This window comes from Uloborus diversus, chromosome 6 (genome assembly GCF_026930045.1).
Source record: "Uloborus diversus isolate 005 chromosome 6, Udiv.v.3.1, whole genome shotgun sequence".
Taxonomy (NCBI): domain Eukaryota; kingdom Metazoa; phylum Arthropoda; class Arachnida; order Araneae; family Uloboridae; genus Uloborus; species Uloborus diversus.
The window spans coordinates 97,342,992-97,355,829 of NC_072736.1; the positions used below are offsets into that span (position 1 = coordinate 97,342,992).

At 32.4% G+C, this 12,838-nt stretch overlaps 1 protein-coding gene across 3 annotated transcripts in view; it reads left to right on the top strand.

Annotated features, from left to right (window-relative positions):
- Positions 1-12,838, top strand: part of LOC129225099 (glucose dehydrogenase [FAD, quinone]-like) — a 59,267-nt gene that overhangs the window by 21,457 nt on the left and 24,972 nt on the right. For all 3 annotated transcript variants that reach the window (XM_054859656.1, XM_054859657.1, XM_054859658.1), the window contains exons 6-8: positions 2,451-2,572; positions 6,356-6,523; positions 8,026-8,176. In XM_054859656.1, coding sequence (XP_054715631.1) covers positions 2,451-2,572; positions 6,356-6,523; positions 8,026-8,176 — 441 coding nt within the window. The remainder of the gene's footprint in view (positions 1-2,450; positions 2,573-6,355; positions 6,524-8,025; positions 8,177-12,838) is intronic.

Sequence of the window (12,838 nt, forward strand, 5' to 3'; positions counted from 1 at the left end):
AAAGGTCACGTTACGGACTCTACATAATGTCCAAAATACCGTGGAATGCCCTTCATACAATCTAGCTACACTGTTTACAAGAGAATGAAAACATGCAACCTTAAAGGCGAACTATCAAACCTGACAATTTGCATATTATAACATTTAATTCATAATGCTTGATACATAAATGTTCAGCCAAATATTAACTGAGATTGACACATAAAAACAAAGTACACAATAACACTTATTTAAATTTTTTTATAATCTTCAATTCATAAATTTTACAGAATAAAACTAGACACACTTGCACTTTAAATATGTGTTCTATATAATGTAAAATATTTTCAAATTGCAATAGTTCACAACAAAAAAATAATACTGAAGAAAATAGTTTTTTTTTTAACGAGATTTATATGAACTAAATCTCTTTAAAGTAATAGAGTTGCAAAGCGACTTACCTATTCGTCGGTGGTGGTCTTTTGCAGGCTTTGGTCACCAAAAAGGCGATTTTTATGACAGAATAAAATTCTGCCAACAAAAATTACCCATTTGGTGTAGAAAGAAGAAAAGTATCCAAGAAAAAAGTGAATTACCTACACAAGTTATGCGACGCAATGAATTTAGATGGCGTCCTCTCGGCAGTTATTTGGTTTTTAATTTCAGTTTGTATTCCTTCCGCGAGCATGCGTCGAGAATTTGCACTTCGTACTTAAAAATAAGTGACATAGCTTCAAATTCAATCTCATGACGATACATATGCAAGAAAATATAAGACTTTAAAATTATCTTCAGTGAATTCATGCGAGGAACAAAACTTCTACTAATCCCCTTGATGAGTGTTACTTCGCATACATGAGTCAGCACTTATTTTCATTGCGTGCTTTCGAAAGTTTCAGTTTAGTTTTGCTGCTGGACTATAAAATTGCCATACATAAATATAAACCAGCCTTACATTTTCCCCCTATCTTTTTCTTCCTCTTTTTTTATAAATAGTAATGTGTATTTAGACAAAGTTTTTTTGCAAACGGAAGCAAAGATAGTTAATTTCATGATATAAATTCGTATTCTAACGGGGCTTACTCTTTATGTACTTATTGTTGGGGAAAGTTAAATTGTTAATTATTGAGCGCGTGTGTAATTAATTACGAGACTCAAGCGTTATCGCAACCAGAACCAAAACTATCGTGCGTTCACAACGAAATCGCACTTGGCTCCGCCTTCTCAAACGCAGAATTCAGTTTAGCGCAGGTGGGATCAGTAAACACTTCCCGTGCTTGTAAATCAGGCAACTTAAATATTGGCGTGCAATTAAATGTACGAAAAAAACGTATCACTTGCTTCACTTACCTGCTGTTACGTTCAACATTCTTTAAACTTTTAAAAACTGCTGCTATTGTGGCGAAAAACTATGATCATAAGCCTTCTTCCGAAAACAGCAAAATAGAATCGTCGAAGACCACGTGACGAAGGTGGAGTCAAGTTCCTGATAAATGGACAATACTTAAGTGGCCAAATTTGCTTTATATTCAATCGGAGAAAAACTAGCTCCTTAAAAAGAAAAAAAAATTGCATTTTAGATTTGAAACGATTAAATTATTAGTTTGTTCGAAATGCTATTTCTAACATTATACTAATATAAAGATCAATGCATGTAACGACGCAACTTAAATATTTAAAATGGTAAACATTGCACAAAGTTACTAAATATAAATGACACGTATTAAATAAGAAATCGGCAAAAAACACAGAATTATGTCAGTTCAGTCTTTTTAAATAAATAGTTTATTGAAAAATAAATTTAAACCTCATAAATTCAGCAACTGAATTTAAGGTTCATCATTCTATGAATTGATGCACATAAAAGCAAAGATGTTTAAATGTCAAACAATTTCGAGTTAAATAATACAAATGATAGGACTAACGCTCCCTATTTTTGGGGCAAGATATACTATTAGTAGCTGTGACAATAGAAACTATAGATAAATAGAGTTAATAGTAGCAGGGTATGTTACTACTTTTCAATGAAAACGTAATTGTGGTTTGAACTTGACACGCGTTTTTATCAAACCTTAAGCCTTTTGACATCCGTTTACTTTCATTGCCTCAATTATAACCTTCTTTCAAAAGAAAATAATTAATAAAAGTATTTTCTCTCCTATTTAGTTCAGAGTTCTAGGACAATTGTATTTTATGAAGCTTTTTCTCAATTTTAAAATGGTGTGAAATTTGAAAGAAAAAAAAAAAAGAGTTCTTAAATAACATACTGTCTAAAACAATCTTAAAATATACATAGATTTAAAAAAATCACATTTTTTCTGTAAAAGTTTAGCCAATATATCCTCAAGGGGAGATATTAATTTTTTGTCAATTCTTGTGTAAAACCATCAACGATTTTAGAATTCTATAACTACGAAACAAACAGTCAGACTTTCAGAAATATAAACATTAAGTATTTTCCGCTTCTTCAGGTTTCTACGATAACCCACTGACGACAAGAAATGGACAGAGGTGCAGTACAGCTAAAGCTTATTTGGTTCCAGCTGAAAATCGAACTAATCTGGACATCGTGGCAAATGCATTTGCAACAAAGGTAATAGGTACTTTTCTGAGAATCTTTTATTTTACTCTGACAAGTAAGATAACCACTCTTTATATAAATTCTTCTATATTTTATCTGACATTTCGTGATATTGATCTTAGACCAGAATTAATCTTGTTGAAATGTTAAGGAGTTCAACTTAACAACTTTCCGTGACCAAACGGTCGCAATGCATTTTATTATTGCTATCATTATTTTAATTACCTCCTAGAATGTGAGTTTAACACTATATTTTTCTTCCAGTTAAAAATGAAAATTGAAAATCTTCTTTGACTTTGAAAACCTAATTGAAGCCAGAAAAAGAGTATTTCTAAAATTGAAAAACCACGCTACTGCGAAATTTTGATTTACGTATTTATATTTTTACTGTGATGACAGAGACGAACTTGTCTCTGGAAACTGTTATTTCTTAGGAACATTTTTAATTTAGCGCTATCAATAATAAATAGCACTATATATATAATCTCTTCAGTTAATTATTGTAGGGTAACATGGGGCAAAGTGAAATAGCGGGCAAAGTGAAACAGTGAAATATTTACTCTGTTTTTACCTATCTGGTATTTTTTGAACTATGTAGTACCGCAATGTAGTCTATTGCAGTCAGGAAAAAAATACCGCCGAAGATTAAAGCATTTGGTAATACAGGCAATTTTAAAAAATTGATATTCATGTTGTAACATTTTGTTGTAAGTCAAAAATTATTTTTGTTACTATAAAATGATAAAGTTCTTGTTATTAACATTTTAAGTATTAATTGAGACCTCCTAATATTCAATGCAGTATTAATTTAGTTAATATTAATTAAATTAGTCAAGTACATACGGGGCAAAGTGAAATAGTTTGTTTCATTTACTCACTTAATCATTTAATATAAATCTTTTACGTTTTCATTTATTAATTAATTAATTCACATTCTTCATTTAGTAATTCACTTATTTATTCATTCATTCACTTATTTTCTTATTCATTCATTCTTTTACTCGCTCATTTATTTTTCTTCATATATTAATTGATTTAGTCATTTAATTTTTCGTTTATTGTTTTATTATCTTTTCATTAAATCATTTTTTTTATCAAAAATATATTTTATAATCGAATAGAAAATTTTTCATTAGAAAAATATTTTATTTTTCACTTTGCTCCATAAAAAAAAGTGAAAAATTTCCACTTCTTTTTGAAAATTCAAATTTACTGCCAAAAATAAAAAATACTGTTTCAAAGCAAGTTTTATTATAAAATACAATGTTCTTTCTTTATGTATTTTAATTTTCAAAACAATTTTCCTGTTTGTTCATTTTGAAAAAAAACTCAGTGATCATAACCATTTCACTTTGTCCCACATTCCCCTACCCTGCTTGAAAATAAATGCATTTCATTTGTATACGAGTGTTTTTGATGAAAGACGAGCAATGTTATGTGTTGCCGAATATCAAAACTCAAAAGTATTCACTAACTAAATTGCGGTAACTCATAATATTTTGTCATTAGTTAAACATATTAATAAGCAAATTAACCTATGCATAACGTTTTTTTTTTTGCTTTTTAGCCTACTTTCCCAGTAAAAGTCAGAGAAAGAAGAAAAAAGCATGAAAGAAGGCTTAATGCACCTTGAAAATATCGCAAAAAGCAAAAAATAAGTCAAAAAAAAAAAATAATAAATAAATAAATAAATAAATATCGAAAAATTAAAAATTGGAAAATAGGTTATTGAGATGGGAGAAAATGTCTGTCGGTCTGTCTGTCTGCCCCCCCCCCCCCTCAATAACTTTTGAGTGAATAGTCCGATTTGAACTTTTTTTTTTTTTCGAAAGATCTTGGCAAGGGCACCTCATTCCCATAGTTCACTTTTTGAGTTGAACAATTTATTGTTATTTTTTGAACAGTTCAAAAAAAAACTTAACATTAGCGCCTACGGCAGTAATCCCGCATTTAGAGGCGAACTTAATTTAAACAAACTTGTAGGAAAAAGTTTTTGATGAAAAACATGTGTATGAAATATCTTTTTGATTTGAACAATTTTCCGTTCAATTTTGAACAGTTCAAATCCTTTAACATTAGCGCCTACGGGGAAACTGAAAGTCAACGTAGATTCCGCACTTGAAGGCAGATTTACTTCAAACAAATTTTGTTGGAAATAGCTCTTAACGACAAACTCCTGACTCCGATTCCGAGAATTTTGGGGCACCTGGCTCCAACTCCGAATCCTGTGTCCGAAAATTAGTCGGACTTCGACTCTGACTTCGTAGTTTTGGCAAAAATTTATATGAGGAAGAAAAATGACTGACTCCGATTCTTGTATACTCGACTCCGACTCCATTATTCCAAAATAAGTCAGATTCCGACTCCGCAAACATTAACAGAGTTTATATTCAGTAAATTACCGCCCAATAGCCAGGGCTAAAGCAGAAATACATGAAATACACCGCCATCTCAGTCGTTTCCAGCCGAGGACTGCAGTTTCGTGCTAATTAGCACTCATCAGCCCAGCATAGGAAAGTGACTGAGCTGGAGATGGAAAACCTCTTAAGGAAGCCAAGAGTGCCAAACAAACTGGTAAATAATATAGAATTAGCACTAACCAGTCGAGTGCCCGAAACAATGGTTCGGTTCAACTCAAATATTGAAGGCAAGGCATGGTATATTCAGTAAATTACCGCCCAATAGCCAGAGCTAAAGCAGAAATACATGAAATACGCCGCCAGCTCAGTCATTTCCAGCCGAGGACTGCAGTCCTCGGCTGGAAATGACTGAGCTGGCGGTGTATTTCATGTATTAACAGAGTTGCTACTTTAAGGGAAATGACCGATCCAAACTCCGAGTCTTTGAATTAAATACCTTCGGCTCCCGAATCTGACTCTTTAATTCCAAAATTAGATTGACTCCAACTCCGCAGCCATTGTTTCAACAGTGAAATAAGTATTGTTTATATGACTTGTTTTTATTTTCACTCTAAAGTTTTAATTTATGTATTCAGTTTTCGTCGGATAAACTCAAAGTCCTTTATGTTTCCATATTAAGATATGCGCAGACATTTTTTTTTTCTTTTTGACAGCGAAAATTATTTCTTTAGTAGATTAATTCCTTTAAAAAATTATTTTTTGGCAACAGGGGAAAAACAAACGTTTTTTTTTTTTTTTTGATATGATGCATTTAGTTTAATGAGCTTATTAATTTTAATTATTATTTTTTTAAAGCGATTAAAGAATTTTTTTAATGGAAAAACGTGTATTAGCTGCTTTGTTTAAAAAGTGCTGCTATTTTATTTGTTCGTTTATTTATTTAATTTTTTTACGCATCTAATTCTTTAGATGAGTAAGGCATATTTTATTCCTAGAAATCGGCTTAAAATATTAAAAAAATATGTTTGAAATAATTTGCGATTTTAACTATTTTGAGAACATTGATTAAGTACTAGAAAGTAGATATGGGTATGCAAAAAAGTAGGTTCGTGCAGTTCTACATGGAACTTCTTGTTTCTAATGAGGCTGCGTAGAGACTACACACCATTCGCAAACCTAGTGCATTCCCCGGTTATCGGCAACCATTCATTCATTGGCATATCTATCGGCGGATGCGATTACCACGAGGATTTTGACACCCAGCTTCGCTACCAGACGGTGGCATTGAGGAACTTTCGATGCAAAACTGCACTAGAAATATGAGTTTGTCAAGAGTAGTCAAGCTATGCATAATGTAGCAATTTTTTGTGCAATTTCAAAGCAAAACATGAAGGGATTTGCTCTACTCTAAATTAAAACTCTTTTATTTTTCCAGATATTAATCCGAAACAAACAAGCCGTGGGTGTGGAGTTCGAATTTAGGAATACCCTTAATCGAATAAGGGCAAGAAGAGAAGTGGTCGTGTCTGCTGGTACGGTAAAAACTCCCCAATTACTCATGCTGTCAGGAATAGGACCTACATCGGAGTTGGCAAAATTTAACGTAAGTGTTCATCACATGTAAATTAGTTTATCGTAGAAATGCTTCTACCTTATAGGCGAAAGGTTCACGACCCTAAATAGGATCATGAAGAATTTTTTATGGGGTTGCGGGATTATACCTACTTTTGAAATACAAAATTTTTCATGGTTTTAAATCATTATGCAAGAAATAAATAGCATAATTTTCTTTTTCTGTGTCCCTTCAGATGTTAATTTAATCAAAAAAAGTACGTTTCAAAGCTTTGTTTAAAACTTTTCTATAGCTCCTACTTTATTAATATTTAATTGTATTATGTGTCTATATATTGCATTTATAAAAATTGATTTTTCAAGATTAATCACGAATGTATTGTTAACTGAAATATCAGTACTAAAAGCATGAATAATTTTGAAAGGCTTGTAATTATATATTAAAAAGATTATAATACTTTTTTTTCTGACTTTTACAATAATTGTCTAACGTACATTATTACTACGCATAAATAACAGGAATGTCTCAAATAACTTTAGCGAACTGAGTGATATTTAAATTAGCCCCAAATTAGTATCAAAAATCCAAAATTCGAACACTGTTAAGCCGCGCCCCGTTTTTTAAGGACTCAAACACCAATGTACAGGAAATATCAGTTTGCTTTTTAATGAATTTACGATTTATTTTCTAGAAGATAGTTTTATGCGATTACTAGAGAAGCTCTTGCACAATGGGGCGTGGTTTAATTGTGCTCAATCAATTTCAATATATAGTACAAAAGTATTCAAATGAATCAACTGCTTTGTTACAGAATTTTCGACTTAAATTCAGCGACTAATTTGGGTCAGAGAAAGTACTAAAAACTACAGTAGAACGTCATTGATCCAGACAAATAAGGAATCCAGGTCGTCTAAATTAATGAAAGTCCGGATTAAATAAGAAACTAACCTATATAAGTGAAGTCAAGGTACATAAACAAACTTCTGTACACAGTTCAAATTGTGTTTTGAGTTCAAAAGAATGAAATATAAAATTAAATTAGAGATGATTACAACATGCATTATAAAAATACAAAATACGGTCCACAAATATACATTTTTGCGTTAACTCGCCTTATAATCATACAGCATGTACAATGGCTGTCCGGATTAAGCGAAGTCCAGTTGAATTGGGTGCAGTTTGATGAGGGTTTACTCTACTATAAGCGCGTTTACATGAGACTTTTGCAACACGCATTTCCCCGCTCCAACTACGAAAAAAACGGATAGAAAATAAGCCGTTCACATTCAAAAAAAACCTTGTGCCCTGTATCCGAGAAAGCGGTTTTACCCCGCATCCTTCACGGCTATACCTAGCTAGTGAACAAACTCGCAGAAGAAGGTTCCACATTAACCCGGCAAATAATCGGAATGTGGTTAAAAGCAGGTTTTTCCCGGGGTTGAAAAGGTTCATAGAAGCGCGGCTAATGATAACGGATGGTTGGATGAAAGTTCATTAAATGTAGCTGTGAGTGGTTTTTCTTTTATTTTCAGGTGTCTGTCATTGAAAATCTTCCCGTTGGTCAAAACTTGCAAGATCATGCTGGTTCGATACTTAGTTATGTTCTCAATAGTAATGTACCGAGATTCTATGATGAAATTCGAGATCCTGAAAATCTTGCGGAGTACATCAATAACAGAACAGGTAATTCTAGTGCATAAATAATGCTGAAGTTTTTAATCGCTGTTTCAGTTGGAAAAATGGAAACATCAGTTCAATGTTTCAACTTTATAACTTTCATTTCCTTTTGGAAATTGAGAGAGAAAATTTTGTGCATTGTGTCCAAAATTACAATCTCTAAGAGTAACTAGGAATGAAAAATTTGACTTTATAATTATTTATTAGCAAATGAAATGATTTTTACATTTACATCAGCATGTTTCCATTTACCATAGAGTATAGGGGTAAAAGGAAACAGCGATATCTTTCCTCCTGAGGCGGATGTAGGTAGATAACAGCAACATACACAATCAGCTTGGGAGCTTAAGATGATCCACATCAATCTGCAGCCTATATATGACATGTGACTGGCTGAATCTTTCCAATGTATCCTTATATATTATTTCTGTAGCCTGTTTTTGGTTTCTACGCCAGATTTTCCTCAATTCTTGATCGATTTCTTTGATTTACGCCTTATTTTAAAGCTTATGGTGTTGGCTACTGACGAAAAATAGACCCACGGTCTAAAAATTGTTTTTTTCAGCCGAAAAACCTGTTTTAAAGAACCAGAATGAGGTTTTCGGTTAAACTTATAACTTTAATTTGCGCTATGACCGACAGAGCTGAATAGCTTGATCGGCAGAGTGTTCTCTTCGTAACCAGGAGAATGCGTGTTCGGACCCACGTCCGGACAATCTGCAGCAAAAAGTTAGAGAAATATCGCGCATTACATGCACACTTAAGGAAGTGAATAACAACAATGAAGAAACAGAATAAATGAGAAGGAAACGCTCCTTGCTGATATGAAAAATTGAAGTGACATTATGCTAAATTACTTCTGAATTGTACGTTTTTTCTTTTTAAGCTTTGGCTCTGGTAAGAAAATTAAAGCATAATGTAAGCGAAAATATAAGTAACAGGTTTAAGATTTCAGACTACAATAGAATTGCTTTTTGTTCAGGAAAAAATAATAAATCGTCTATTGAAATATATATTCTTCTAATGAGTTTTTGACTCTTTGTACAAATAAAAAAATTACTACCTCAATTTGAAGGGTAAAATATATATGTTTTCTTCTTTTTGTAAAAAAACAAATAGCTTATCACATTTTTATTACATTCGAAAAGCTACGCATAAAAAAGAGCATAGTTCAATTTATTTTGTATTTTAACCGTGCTGTTAAATGATGAACACGTGCTGCCATCTAAGTTATAACGGTTCAAGCAGCCTGCGGTAACAAATTGTAAAAATTTTCAAGAATAAAAAAATGTTTCTTCAATATCTTATCTTATATATTATTCCCTTCTCATTTTAAAACTTATCAGGCTGGCTAATGAAGAAAAATAGACTTACGGTCGAAAAATCAAGTTTTCGAAAACGCCCCTTGCTGTTTCAAAACCTTGATGCTGCCTGTAGTTCTTATGCATTTTTTAAAAGCAAAGTTCTAATGCAGTTTTCCATTTTTTACGTAGCTTTAGGCAAAGAAAAGAAAATAGCCTGTGTGTGTGTTCATATTTTAATAAAGCTTAAAAGCACTGGACTTAGTTGTTCGGTTAAATTGATAAGTTTTTTTCGGTAGAGCGTTCGGCTATAAACTATCTGAACTTCGGGCAAGTTTGGGCTGTCCGATATAATATCAAATTTAGGTTAGTATTACGCATTACATGTGCTCATAACATACAAACGTAATAAAATAAATGCAGTGGGAATGCTGCTTGGTGTTTCGACTCCTTTATGCAGGCTACAGTTATCATTCGGATAAGTTGACTGTTAATCGAAGGGTGTTCTTCCCTTTTTTTTAAGCTTTGACTACATCCAGACCACTCAGCATAATGTAAGCATTAAAAAGTATTAGATTCAACTAAAGGAAATCATTTTTGTGCAGAAAAACATTTTCATTGTATGCTGAAATGTAGATGTTTCTGATAGCAGTGTTCGATCTTTTGTACAAATGAAAAAATACTACGCCAAATTAAAACTACGAGTTTCAATCAGTAAACCTTTAATTTTTTATTCGCGCGAATACGATATAAAGCATTAAAATTATTATCAACTTCATTAGCAAGAAATCATTTTCTACTCCTCTGCTTTCTGCTGAAAAAAAAAAACATTTTGTCTACGTTCGAAAAATTACACTTAAAAAATGGATTCAGTTCAACTGGTTTTGGTTTTGAATTTTAAGTGTTCGATCAAAAGAGAAACATGTGCGGGCATTTAAGCCGTAACGGTTAAAGCAACCTTCTATGTGAAATAGTTCAATATTCAAAGATAAAAACACTTATTTTCAATCTAATTTATTACTTCTCTAGAATATTTGTTTCAATCGCTACGTCATTCTTTAATCAAATTCCATGCTTTGCGAATAATTTTAAATCGTATCATGCTGGTTAATGACAAAACATAGAAGCATGATCTTATTATTATTATTATTATTATTATTATTTGGCAAAAAGCTTTTTTGCTGTTTTTTACTACGCATTCCTTCAATGAATAGCTTTCGAAAAGGAAGGCGCAATTGCTAGGTTTGTTGGGGTGTCGAGCTGTTAATCAGAATGGCGCCAATTCGAATCCGTGCCAATAAATATCTCTTTAATGTTTCTTTTTTTCCCGTCAGATGCTCACATGGGAGGACTGTGTTTGCCACAACCTGTTTTTTTAATGCACAAGTATTGCTTTTTCACGAGTCACTACTCAGTCACACTTTTAATGATATTTACGTTTGAATTGAAAATATGTACGACCAAAAGGTGAGCGATGATCAAATTATCACAACGTTGTATTTAACGAGGTTTTGTTACTGATGTCTTTAAATTACATGCCTTCTCTTCTGCGCTTACTTTTTTTTCGGTTCTTCTTCATAATGTTCTTCTTTTGAAATTCTTAAAGAGCGAAATACCTTATGAAACGATTCGAAGAACAGTGCGGAGTTCCGCACGGGTCGACTAGTCCTTATATATTATTTCTGTAGCCTGTTTTTGGTTTCTACGCGAGATTTTCCTCAATTCTTGATCGATTTCTTTGATTTACACCTTATTTTGAAGCTTATCCTGCAGGCTACTGACGAAAAATAGACCCACGGTCTAAAAATTGTTTTTTCGGGCAAAAAAACCTGTTTTAAAGAACCAGAATGAGGTTTTCGGTTATATTTATAACTTTAACTTGCACTGTTACCGCCAGAGCTGAGTAGCTTGATCGGCAGAGCGTTCGCTTGGGAACCAGGAGAATGCGTGTTCGGGCCCACGTCCGGACAATCTGCATCAAAAAATTAGAAAAATATCGCGCATTACGTGAGCAATGAATGACAAAAATGAGGGAATACATGAGGTAGAGATGCTTCTAGCAGTTATGAAAACTTGATGCAAAACGGAGCTAAATTCATACTCAATTGTAACATTTGTTTTTTAAACTTTGGCTCCGGGAAGAAAATTAAAGCTTTATGTAAGCGAAAATATAAGTATCTGATTTAAAATTTCAGACTATATTGGAATTGTTTTTTGCTCAGTAAAGTGTAATAAATCGTATGTTGAAATATAGATTCTAATGAGTTTTTGACTCTTTGTACAAATAAAAAAAAATACTACCTCAATTTAAAGGGTAATATATATTTTTTTCTTCTTTTTGCAAAAAAACAAAAAGCGTATCAAATTTTTGCTACATTTGAAAAGCTATGCTTAAGAAAGAACTTAGTTCAAGTTATTTTGTATTTTAACCGTGCTGTTAAATGATGAACACGTGCTGCCATCTAAGTCATAACGGTTCAAACAGCCTGCGATAACAAATTGTAAAAATTTTCAAAAATAAAAACACATCTCGGCAAGAAAAAAAAATTAAAATTACCTGTGTTTTTTTTTTTTTTTCGGTAGAGCGTTCGGCTGAAAACTGTCTGAACTTCGGGCCAGTTCGGGCTGTCCGACATAATAGCAAATTTACAGTAATATTACGCATTACATGTACTCATAACATACAACAGATAACACACGTAATAAAATAAATGCAGTGGGAATGCTATTTGGTGTTTCGACTCCTTTTATGCAGGCTATAGTTATCATTCAGATAAGTTGACTGCTAATCGAAGGGTGATCTTCCCTTTTTTTTAAACTTTGACCCCGTCCAGACCACTGAGCATAATGTAAGCATAAAAAAAGTATTAGATATACCTCAAGGGAATCCTTTTTGTGCAGAAAAACATTTTCATTGTATGCTGAAATGTATATTTTTCTAATAGCAGAGTTCGAACCTTTGTACAAATGAAAAAATACTACGCCAAATTAAAACTACGAGTTTCAACCATTAAATCTTTAATTATTTATTCGAATACGATATAAAACATTAAAATTATTATCAACTTCATTAGTAAGAAATTATTTTCTACTTCTCTGCTTTCGGTTGAAAAAAAAACATTTTGTTCGAAAAATTACACTTAAAAAACGGACTCAGTTCAACTGGTTTTGGTTTTGAATTTTAAGTGTTCGATTAAAAGAAAAACAAGTGCGGGCTTTTAAGCCGTACAGGTTAAAGACGCCTGCTACGGGAAATTGTTGAATATTCAAAAATAAAAGCACTTATTTTTTTAACCGAATTTATTACTTCTCTAGAATGTTTGTTTCCATCGCTACGTGAGATCTTCCTCATTCTTTAATCAAATTC